Here is an 11,565-nt window from a genome sequence, read left to right on the forward strand (position 1 = left end):
AGCGCCACCGTTTTAGCGTAACTAAATCAGACGTTTCCGGGGTCTACGGAATACACTGACTGGCCCTTACTTAATTCTTACCGTATTCGTTATCTCACTACTTTTATCTGTTAGGCCATTACTATGAATTTACCCACATCAAGGCCTTTCACTATCTTGAACTGGCCTGCTTTTATTTCAGTTATTGTAACTACTGTTAGCCTCCCTGTAGGCTACTCTGAGTCACGTCGTGTGACCTATAAGATTCATGGACCACTCGGGTGGTAAATGGAAACACGCCTTTGAGGGAAATATTGAGATGGCTCTTAAAAGAGCCTTTGGGGATTTGTTTTAGATCATAGTCTGGTCATTTTAGGCGCGCTCTCCACGGATGCGGCGGGCCAGCTGGATGTCTTTGGGCATGATGGTCACTCTCTTGGCGTGGATGGCGCACAGGTTGGTGTCCTCGAACAGACCAACCAGGTAGGCCTCGCTAGCCTCCTGCAGGGCCATCACAGCCGAGCTCTGGAAGCGCAAGTCGGTCTTGAAATCCTGGGCGATTTCTCTCACCAGGCGCTGGAAGGGCAGCTTGCGGATCAGCAGCTCGGTGGATTTCTGGTAACGACGGATCTCCCTCAGAGCCACGGTGCCGGGTCTGTAACGGTGAGGCTTCTTCACGCCGCCGGTGGCAGGGGCGCTTTTACGGGCAGCCTTGGTGGCGAGCTGCTTCCTGGGGGCTTTACCACCGGTGGATTTACGAGCGGTTTGCTTGGTTCTGGCCATGGCGCTAACTTCCTTCTTTTACAGTTGGAGTGTAGATAGTTTTAAGTAGACTCCGTGTTAAGTTTATAAAGCCCCGGTCGTGCCCCGATTGGATGGCGACTATAGACGAGCTCATTGGCCCGTTGTCACCTCCTTCTCCGGCTGCCATTGGACACGAGCCCATTCCACCTCCTTGCCGCCATAAATTCAAACCTTTAAACCCTTGCCGCGCTTCCTTTGTTTGCCCCCTCCCCCCCCCCCCGCCCCCCCCTCAAAGCCAAAGCTATTAACAGGCTTCAAATATATATCCTTATTTCTATCCTTTATCTATAGTATCATCATTAGTTGTCCCCGCTCTGCTTATAAAAAAGATCAACCAAACAACCTTAAATTACATATTGAAGAACAAGGTTCACTACATAAGGACGGGTGATGTTTTGAAACCCTATGATGATGAAGGACTGAATGTTATTTTGAATGGAACACTGAAACAGTCACACACATCACGAGGGGAATGTTATTTGGCAACACCACGAGACCAAAACAAGGAAGTGTCTAACCGTGTTGTGGGTGCGTTCTCTGCCTCATGTACGCGCATTTGACCGTGAAATTAAATGACGGCATTTCACAACGTGAGGTACCGTAAACTACTCATTACGCACCAAGTGGATGGAGTGATGCGTTGCACTTTTACAGAGACAAGTGGTTGGCTCTTATTAATTGGCTGAAAATTAATAAATGTGGTTGTGACCATAGACCATTAATTCATTGTGTAATAAATGGAGTTTATTTTTTGGCAGCGTGAAAAATAATCTTGAATATTACGCTGAAATAGTCGCACATCACGTTGGTCGGCAACACGAGACGAAATCAGAGAAGTGTCTTAAGCGTTTAATCTACCTCATCCATGACCGTGAAATGAAACTAAGTGTAGATGAGTCATTGCCCACACAAACCGTTCAGTGATGGAGGCATTGCAGTTTTGGAGAGACAAGTGGTTGGCTCTTAAAAGAGCCTTTGGGGTTGAGGAACTGAAGCCGCGGAGGTATTTACTTGGCTTTGACGGGCTTCTCCGTCTTCTTGGGGAGCAGCACTGCCTGGATGTTGGGCAGCACACCACCCTGAGCGATGGTCACGCCGCCCAGCAGTTTGTTCAGCTCCTCGTCGTTACGGACGGCCAACTGCAGGTGACGGGGGATGATACGAGTCTTCTTGTTGTCGCGGGCGGCGTTGCCGGCCAACTCCAGGATCTCAGCAGTCAGGTACTCGAGCACGGCGGCCAGGTAGACCGGTGCGCCAGCGCCCACACGCTGGGCATAGTTACCTTTGCGTAGGAGCCTGTGTACACGACCCACCGGGAACTGAAGTCCAGCGCGGGAGGAACGGGTCTTTGCCTTCGCCCTGGCCTTGCCTCCGGTTTTGCCTCTTCCTGACATGATTACGATTCAGGGAAATTTCGTCTTGGCTGAAGAAAAGTCTGAGATAACTGGCCGACTTTGAGTGCCATTCTTATAGCTCACACTGACGACGTTCATTGGCCACTGGGCCAAAGACACCTCATCCAATCAGCGAGCGACAGACGAACCAATCCGGCCCCGGAGCGGAGATGCGCGCGCCTTGCCGCCGCCCAGCTTGTTTCACTCCGTCTTTGTGAGTCTCCCTCGCGCGCCAGAAATCAACGCGCTGTTTGATTCATTTCCGCCTAAAAAAAACAGCCCCAAACTAAACTACTTATAACATTAGAAATATGCTGATCAGATGCAAACGCTGGATGTCATTTTCATAAGTAACACCATTAAGTGCGGATATGCTTAGATCATGTCCAGAATAGCATACTACACATGACATTAACATTACAATTATAGCATAATTTGGGCTCAATTATGGGCCTGTCCGCTTAAGAGGTTAAAATCAAACTCTTCCCACATAATATACTAAAACTATAAAACACAATAATTTGTATTATTATAAATTGTGAAGTGCTTTAGGCTATCCCAGATCTCTCGTTCACAATGTAGTGCGCTACTCCTGACTGACCTTACAGCGAAAAGTTGACTTATCGCCCGCGCATTTCTATCCAAATGTAACATAATGGTGGAAATACCTCCACCCTCCTCCTTTCCCCTCTCTCCCAGACGGATTACCGAGTGAGATTATACAGAGTGCGTAAACTGGACCTAGTTGTCAAGTCACTCCTTGCTGCCGTTACAATCTGAAGTATAACTATTATTCTCGTGTGAATATAGGTCAGTGGTTGAGATTGGTGTAAAACACTTTCTAAAAAATACACTCGACTTTCTTTCTGTCGTCATGGATGAAAATGCGCTTTTCTGAAAAGGTGGGTGGCTCTTAAAAGAGCCTTTTTGTTGTCGGAAGGAACACTGCTTGAATGTTTACTTCTTCTTCGGGGCTGCCTTCTTTGCCTTGGGCTTGGCTGCTTTGGGCTTGGCTGCCTTGGGTTTGGCTGCCTTTGGCTTGGCTACCTTGGCGGCCTTTTTGGGGCTCTTGGCCGGAGCCTTCTTGACCGGTGTGGCCTTCTTGGGGCTCTTGGTGGGCTTCTTAGGGACTACCGCGGGCTTCTTTGCCTTCTTGGGAGACTTCTTGGCGGCGGGCTTCTTTGCTACTGTCTTCTTGGGCTTCTTGGCCGCGGCAGGCTTCTTTGTGACCGCCTTCTTGGGTTTCGGGGCGGCGGCTTTCTTCGCCGGCTTCTTGACCGTCTCGACGGCCTGCTTGTTGAGCTTGAAGGAGCCGGAGGCACCGGTGCCCTTGACCTGGAGCAGAGTGCCCTTGTTGACGAGGGCCTTGACGGCGATCTTGACGCGGTAGTTGTTCTTCTCCACGTCGTAGCCACCGGCCGCCAGCCTCTTCTTTAGCGCGGCCAGGGACACGCCGCTCCTCTCCTTTGATGCGGACACGGCCTTGACGATGAGCTCGCCGACGCTGGGGCCGGCTTTCCTGGGCTTGGCTACTGCCTTCTTCTTGGGTGCCTTGGCCGGCGCGGCGGCGGCGGCGGCGGGGGCTGGTTCTGGTGCGACTTCTGCCATGTCTGTGAAGAAGTCTGGTTTGTACTCGTAGTGTTACAAAGTGAGTCTGCGAAGCTGCTCTGTGCGAATGAAGCTCAACCCGGAGTAGAGGGCTGTCCTTAAACGTGGCATGAGAACCATGCAGACTCAACCATCCCTGCTCAGCAGTCTTAACTGCCGAAATGCTCTGGCGTCTGTGTTTTCTCCTCGCGAATAACTGGCCAGAAATCACCGGTGGAGCAGAGTTGAGGTCCAAATCCGAACGGGCCAGCGAGCAGACTTGCCTCTGTTCAGAATAAAGTCATGTGGGCCGCGAAGGATTGGTGTGTTTTGTTGTGACTCGCTCAAAACCCCACCGTTGGACCGTCGGAGGGAGCGGTGCGCACAGCTTTTCCTGTGCTATTTGTCTCCTAAAGTGACTAAAAGTGCATACGATTGCGACCAGCGCTCGTTATCCAGGTAGCCAGGTTGTCTGGCGAGGGAGTACAAAGGTTGAGGGTCCCCCGATGTGGTGCGGGGTGTTTTAATTATGAGCTCTTTTGGGGGCCGTAAAACACAGTCGCCGGGACGGGGCTGTGTGATGAGGCTCTCTCTCCTCACCTCTCCTCAACAGTCTAAAGTGGCTTCCTCTCCTTCATATTAATCTAGACAGGACAGGCGAAAGCCATCGGCTATGGTTAGTGCAGGAAGCCTCTATAATCAATTGCGATATTATCACCAACAATAAAAACAAAAAAAGTAGCCTTGTAATCACGCGATAACCTGACACGATAATCCTTTGATTGCTGCACTGTGACTTGTGTCGTCCGTCTTGAGGAAAGATATCCCAATGTATGCATTGTAGTCAGCAGAATGTGAAAGGCATGACGATGAAGGCGACAATATCAGCAGCCTTATGAATAATATTGTTAGGCCACTGGAATCGATAGTAAGTATCCTTAAAGTTACAATAATCACTTTTTTTTGTAAAAATGTATAATAATACATTAAAATCAATCAAAAATTGAGGCAGTAGAAAACCGTCAATATAGCAGTCATATTAAATAATAATTAATACAATTAAGATGTATCTAAGTGAAAGAAGCAACGTTGTTGAAATACAGTTAATACCAATGTTGGGGAAGCTACTTTGAAAATCTATTGAACTAGATTACCAATTACTTTACAAGGACGCTACCCTTGAGATATATATAGTTTGTCAAACTAAAGCTACTTCGAAAAAGTAGTTCACAACATGGAAACTACTTAATTCAACACACGACAGTCAGACTGAAAGATGACCAGTCCATGTGACAGAAAGCGTGCGACTGAAACGCTCTGAAATCACTGGGAGAGAACCAAATTGTGACGTGGAGCAAAGTGAGGAGACCTTATGCAGTGAAGTAATAAACAGTGAAAATTGAAGTTCAAGAGCTGGAATTATAGTTTAACTCCAATTAATTGTTTTGTTTTATTTTGGAAAAATTTAGTGAGTAGTGACAGTGGCATAACACACCGGTACATGGTAAAACAAGTAGTTAACTACTGGAAAAAGTACTTGGATTTGAATTAAGTTTAACTATCACCACGTTAGATTAATAGTTTAATTGCTCCCCAACACTGGTTAATACTGTAATACAATTAGTATTGTAACAACTAAAATCCAGTAAGATTTTGTTGATGAAATGCCCTGGATTAACCATGAAAGAAATGTATGGTTATTGCGTCATGTGCCATCCATAGACTGTCAAGCAGATACAAATGAGCAAATACGATTCCTGTCATTTAAAAAGCATTCCTTTAGCAAACGAGGGCTTTATTTCGACAGCGGAAATCCGGAAGTCTCGCAAATATAAACAGTGTGGGACGGTGCAGGAACTGACCAATGGCAGGCATCAATGGGCGTTTCCTGACGACCATAGCAAGAAACGGCCCGAACTGTGTTCTGCGGTTCCACCCTGCTGGGCTGTCCCAAGCAGAAGCTCCCGCCCTTCCTGTAAAAGCGTGGTCTCAATCACGTCCTCACAGCGGAGATAACTTTGTTCCACATTTGCTTTGGAAGTCACATAATGACTTATACTCGTAAAAATGTCTGGAATAGGAAAAGGTGGCGCTAAGCGTTATCGTTAAGTTTCTCTTGATATCATCCAGGGAATCACCAAGCCCGCTATCTGCCGTGTGGGTGTGAAACGTATCTCTGGTTTGATCTATGAACAGTAGTGATGTAGCCCAGCCTTTTTAATTTTTCCGTCAACCCTGATGACACGCTTCATTTTTACGCTATCATGGATGTTCTTGTCAGAGGAGTACATATTCCAGAACCTTATGTATTCTGGCACTTTCTCAATGGGACAATAGAGCAGCTCAGCCACAGCAAAAGCATTGGGGATCCTGCTGTCCATGAATGTGATGCCAATCCTACAACCTCCTGCATGATAGGGTCAGCGATCTTGCTCTACGTGCTTGGGTATATAATTGCACCAACTATTTGGATTGACACGCTTGATGAAGGCTGTTAAGGCTGGGTTGTGTATCTCCTGGTAGATATCGGTCCCGGTGATAAAAGACTCCCTCTGAAATTTCTTTAGTGTGGTATCCCAACAGCCCACTAGTTCACCATTGCCCTTGACGCAACATTGCTTCACGGCCCTCAGCGTGGTAGACATGTACAGCACAGCCTGCTGATCCTGACCATTTCTCAAACTGACAACCGGTACTAGGTTGACTCTCTTGCCATCAAGAAACTTACCGCTCCTTCTAAAGTAGACAGTAGTGGTGCCACCGTTGTTATATTGAAAATGCTTCAGATCACATATCACTTGGTTTTCGGTGAAACAATCCACGCTCGCCTCACACTTTTTCTTCAACATGTCAGCCGAAGCGGTGCCTAGCAACAGTGCAGCACATGGGGTATATCTCTTCCATGTGAGAGGCGAGTGCGTCGTTGTTGCTCTGAGTAGATGGGGTTTTGTCTTCGGTGCGCAGCAATTGGAAAGGTTGGATTTGTTGAAAGGAAGGCGTGAGAGCTGTGATATGAGTGGGCACCTCGAGGGTCATGTCCCAGAATTTGAACTTGTTACCAGTGACCCTTTTCAGCAACTGCAGACTCTGGAGTCCTGGGATGTGCAGCACCTCTTGTATGAAGTATGATCTCCCATTGCCCTTCTTGGGTGTTGGGATCACGGTGTTGTAGGTTGCAACCGTCAACCTACTGCTGTCACTGTAGACGAGGTTGTGTTTTTCAGAGGACTGTGTGACAACAGGAACCACCTTCTTCCCGTTGGTGCTGATCAGCTCTTCAGTTGGTACATAGAAGGTTGTGTAGTTACCATTTGCCAGCAGGACGTGTTTGACACCAGCCTTGTCTACACTTACCATAGACTCAAAGTCATTCCCACCTTTGTCAATCAGTTCCCACCAATGTCAATCAGGTCCATAAGCGCAAGCAGAAGCCAACGCGAAGGCTTTTGCTTCATAGTGTCAGCTTCCCGGATGACCATGTCCCTGATGGACCTGTAGATGTTTTTCGGTTTGTACCTCTTCTTGCATTCAGATAGTCCCTCTTGCTTGCACATCATGAGCTTGACAACTTTATCAAAGAGTCCTTGTGCGCTTTCACAGCTGAACATCTTTGTCATCAGATGTGGAATACCACTGCAATCTATTCGAGCTTCTTCTTTTTTTGCTTTTTCTTTTATTTGCTGTTGCTTTTCTCTGTACCCCAGCTTCGTCTGTGCCCTGTGAAAGGGTATTTTCTAAAGCAGGTGAAATCCTTTAAAAAAAAAAAAGAAACCGCCTGAAGCCCAGCACTGGGGAAAAGTTGTTCTTTTTAAATAAAAATGAATAAAATGTTGTCCCTATTTTATGTGTTACATGTTGTCCCTAGTAACACAAGCACATTCACATCACAACCCTCTCCCCAATTTGTTTCAACTTTCCCCTCTGTCCCTGCCATCATGCTATCAGAAAAACAGACACTATATTAATGAGGTTAGGTTTAGGGTTAGGGTTAGGGTTAGGGTTAGTGCCAATGAACAAGTATTACTTGTTCATTGGCATTATCATTTAAGCACAATTCAATTCAAAGCTTCACGCACCAAAGCCATGGTGTCATTATAATCACTCTGCCTGTTTTACATTTATTGTCCACTTGATGGCGCAGTTTAGCAAATAAAGCACCATGAAGCTTCGGCCCATGTGTGAAACAATTGGATGGAAAGCTTGAACGCTTCAAGAAGCTTCATCTCGCCATCACTAACGAAGAGACCCGCGGTGTGTTGAAGGTGTTTTTGGAGAACGTGATCCGTGACGCCGTCACCTACACCGAGCATGCCAAGAGGAAGACCGTCACCGCCATGGACGTTGTCTACGCTTTGAAGCGCCAGGGACGCACCCTGTACGGCTTCGGCGGTTAAACTAATTCGGAACGTCAACCACCTGATCTAAATTCAAAGGCTCTTTTAAGAGCCATCCATCTCAACACAAAAGAGCTGGTTCCATCTGTAACACAGTCCTCTGTACATTCAATTAGCACGAGAAAGAAACGTTCCCAATATTTCACAAGCAAAATTAGTTTTCTCTGTTCCAACAGTCCCCCGTTTCATGATTATTACGCACACCGCACGGTGACCTAATCGTGTTATTATGCTGCGCACACAGTTTAGGACTATCTGACCATACAAATAATGCATGTCCTTGCAAAGTCCCGTCCCAAAAGGACGATTTTTGGCGGTTCTTGCGGACGGATAGTATTAGGGGACTTGGTATTCTATTTGTATCCTTCCTTTTCGTATTCTCGATCTTCCTCTTCTTGACGTATTCATTTACGTTTTCATTTTCTACGGGTGAAGGAAACAAGGCAACCCGACAGCCGAGTGAAAAGGCGGCGTAAGAGAGGGGTGGGGGGAGGAGACTTGGGGAGCCCGCGCATGCGCAGATAATTTATATATCCGCGAGCCAAGCGTCTATTTATTGAGCGTCAGAGCCAGGCTCGGGCTTTGGAATTGTGTGTCAGGAGCCGCTTAATTTGCATAGCTCCCCCTTCATATAGCGGGTGGGTAATCATAGCCCTTTCATTCGTTCCTGAAAAGCAACGAGTTATCGTCGCCATGCCCGAGCCAGCGAAGTCAGCGCCCAAAAAGGGCTCCAAGAAAGCCGTCACTAAGACCGCCGGCAAAACCGGCAAGAAGCGTAGAAAGTCTAGGAAGGAGAGCTACGCCATCTACGTGTACAAGGTCCTGAAGCAGGTTCACCCCGACACCGGCATCTCGTCCAAGGCCATGGGAATCATGAATTCTTTCGTCAACGACATCTTCGAGCGCATCGCCGGTGAGTCCTCTCGCCTGGCCCACTACAACAAGCGTTCTACCATAACCTCCAGAGAGATCCAGACCGCCGTGCGTCTGCTGCTCCCCGGTGAGCTGGCCAAGCACGCTGTGTCCGAGGGCACCAAGGCCGTGACCAAGTACACTAGCTCCAAGTAGGCTAAGCAGCGCTTTTCGCCTGCTCCATTAACCCCCAAAGGCTCTTTTAAGAGCCACCCACCCCCTCAATATGAGACCAATTCCATAGCGAGTTGACCTCGCGTGCTGCGTTGTTTTTTCCTTACGTTGTATCGTGAACGCGCCGGAGATTGAGCGCGACTCTTTCTCTCCCCATCGTCACGAGTGTGCACATCCAGGGCCAATTTCTATTGTTAATACATACATGATCATTTGTTTTAGTTTAATTTAACCGTTATACAGGGGAAACACACTGAGACCAAGGCCTCTTTTACAGGTGCACCCTGTCCACAATATTTACACGAACAAAACAACACAGTTCAATACAGGAATCAATACATCATATACAACCACAATATTTCTTTTAATAATCACATTTTTCACCGAGGAGGTCCTCAATTAACACCCTAAATTGCCCAAGTGGCACCAGAACATCCAACTGATTTATTTTTTCTGTAGATTTGTTCCAGCAGTTGGCTGCACCAAAACTAAAAGCGGGTTTACCCAATTTGTTGGGGACCCGGGGAACCTCAAGAGTTAACCAACTCTCAGAACGAGTAATGAAGAGATCTATGGGGTTTTAACAAGGTCCAGCCAACCTTTTGATAAAGGATGCAGTGATGATTATTACAACCATCTCCTGTGATAAACCAAAGGGTGCTATGGTAGATGACATCTGCTTTCTTCCATTCAGGGAAAGGCACGATCTATACAAAAGAAGCCAACCTTACATTTTAGCTTTTTAATAAGCTTCTCTATATGTTTTCTGAACGTCAAGTCTTTGTCAAACCAAATGCCCAGGTATTTATAAGCGGGGACGCTCAATGGGGGCACCACCTAAAGTACATATGCATGAATCAGATGCATTTTTCCTTTGAATTGGTAAATAACATATATTGTCTTTCCAAAATTAAGCACCGACCTCAGCCCAACAAATGCTCTCTGCAGGACAGTGAATGCAGACAGTAGCTCAGAAAGATCCTGGTTAGTCTTGGGGGCAATAGCATATACAACAGTGTCATCTGCGTATAGATGCTGTTTACAATTATTTACAGATAATCCAATATTGTTTATGTGAATAGTGAAAAGAACCGAACCAAGAATTGATCCTTGTGGAACACCCTTCGTTATGTCCAGAAAAACAGATTTAACACCATCAAACCATCTACATGAAGCCTGATCCAGGCCTATTTCAGACAACCTCTGAATGAGTATGTGATGGTCGACCGTATCTAATGCCTTGGAGAGATCTATAAATAAAACAGCACAATGTTGTTTTCTGATCTTTTTCTGGCAATTTAACACATCATCTAAGACGAGTGTAGCAGCTGAGGACGGTGCTATGACCAGGTCTAAAGCCAGACTGGTGCACATTTAGAATAGAATGAAAAGATAACAAGGTTCTGAGCTGGGAGTTGATCAGGGACTCCTCTGGAAAGGCAAGGTCGCTTAAAACATAACAACAATAAGAAGAAGAAGAAGAAGAAGAATATCCTTTGGATAGTGGTAGTTATCTAGGTCGGAGGGGTCACACATCTATGGAGAGGGAGCACATGGGCTGCCTTCCAAACCTTGGGGATAGCACCTGAGATGCAATAGGCCATCAAGCAGATCAGCCTCAATGGATTTTTTTTTTTTTTTACATACATTTTAATTATTTATTTATTTAATAATTAGTTAAACGGTGCCAAACAGCATGCACATACGGGTAATCTAGTACTATCAAGAAATTAGCCTACCACCACTTCAAGACATGACCAACAGCCCATCTGTCTATCGATAAAATGCCTTCATATCATCCCGATGAAAATAGTCTGACCAAATCTGTGTGACAGGTGTGCAGTGACAGGTGTGCAGTTTGACAGCTTTATTAGGCCTGTGTTTCCATTTAACTTGACGACCCATTTGTTTATGAATTCCTGCATTTGTGCACACTTGGTCTTCTTTTAACCTGTTTTATTCCGATCTCCAGACTTTATTTAATCTCTTTTTATGTGAAGCACGTTATAACCTGTTTTGGGGGGAAAAAGTGCTACGTAAATAAAGTGTTTATTAGCGAGAGAATTATGCAACTGTAAGGCTACTTAGTCTATTCTAGTCATAAGTCATCCTTAGGTTGTTGATATTTTCGTCGTCTTCATCGTCAGACATTTATGAATACATGAATACAACGCTCTTCAAGAGGGACGACACAAGTCACAGGACACCAATCAAAGGTTTATCGTATGTCAGGAGGAGTGGTTACAATGCTGGTAATATATGGCAATTGATTGTGGAGTCTTCCTCACTGTAGACATCCCAATCAGCGGAGATCACCGTAC

General features: G+C 46.2%; 4 protein-coding genes across 4 annotated transcripts; 1 reads left to right on the top strand and 3 right to left on the bottom strand.

Annotated features, from left to right (window-relative positions):
* Positions 1-351: 351 nt before the first annotated feature.
* Positions 352-762, bottom strand: LOC310806004 (histone H3.2; the record flags this gene model as incomplete). The annotated part of the gene is made up of 1 exon (XM_083671929.1): positions 352-762. One exon carries the CDS (start codon positions 760-762, stop codon positions 352-354), a length of 411 nt encoding a protein of 136 aa, XP_083528055.1.
* A 763-nt stretch (positions 763-1,525) lies between these two features.
* On the bottom strand, positions 1,526-2,196 carry LOC310806006 (histone H2A-like). Its single transcript, XM_083671931.1, has one exon. The coding sequence runs from the start codon at positions 2,175-2,177 to the stop codon at positions 1,791-1,793; it is 387 nt and encodes a 128-aa protein (XP_083528057.1). The 5' UTR covers positions 2,178-2,196; the 3' UTR covers positions 1,526-1,790.
* A 926-nt stretch (positions 2,197-3,122) lies between these two features.
* LOC310806001 (histone H1-like) lies at positions 3,123-3,785 on the bottom strand (the record flags this gene model as incomplete). The annotated part of the gene is made up of 1 exon (XM_083671926.1): positions 3,123-3,785. The coding sequence occupies one exon, from the start codon at positions 3,783-3,785 to the stop codon at positions 3,135-3,137; it is 651 nt and encodes a 216-aa protein (XP_083528052.1). The 3' UTR covers positions 3,123-3,134.
* Positions 3,786-8,851: 5,066 nt separating this feature from the next.
* On the top strand, positions 8,852-9,226 carry LOC310806008 (histone H2B-like; the record flags this gene model as incomplete). Its single annotated transcript, XM_083671933.1, has 1 exon — positions 8,852-9,226. One exon carries the CDS (start codon positions 8,852-8,854, stop codon positions 9,224-9,226), a length of 375 nt encoding a protein of 124 aa, XP_083528059.1.
* Positions 9,227-11,565: the final 2,339 nt, after the last annotated feature.

The sequence above is a fragment of the Argentina silus genome (assembly GCF_951799395.1).
Source record: "Argentina silus genome assembly, chromosome: 6".
Classification (NCBI taxonomy): domain Eukaryota; kingdom Metazoa; phylum Chordata; class Actinopteri; order Argentiniformes; family Argentinidae; genus Argentina; species Argentina silus.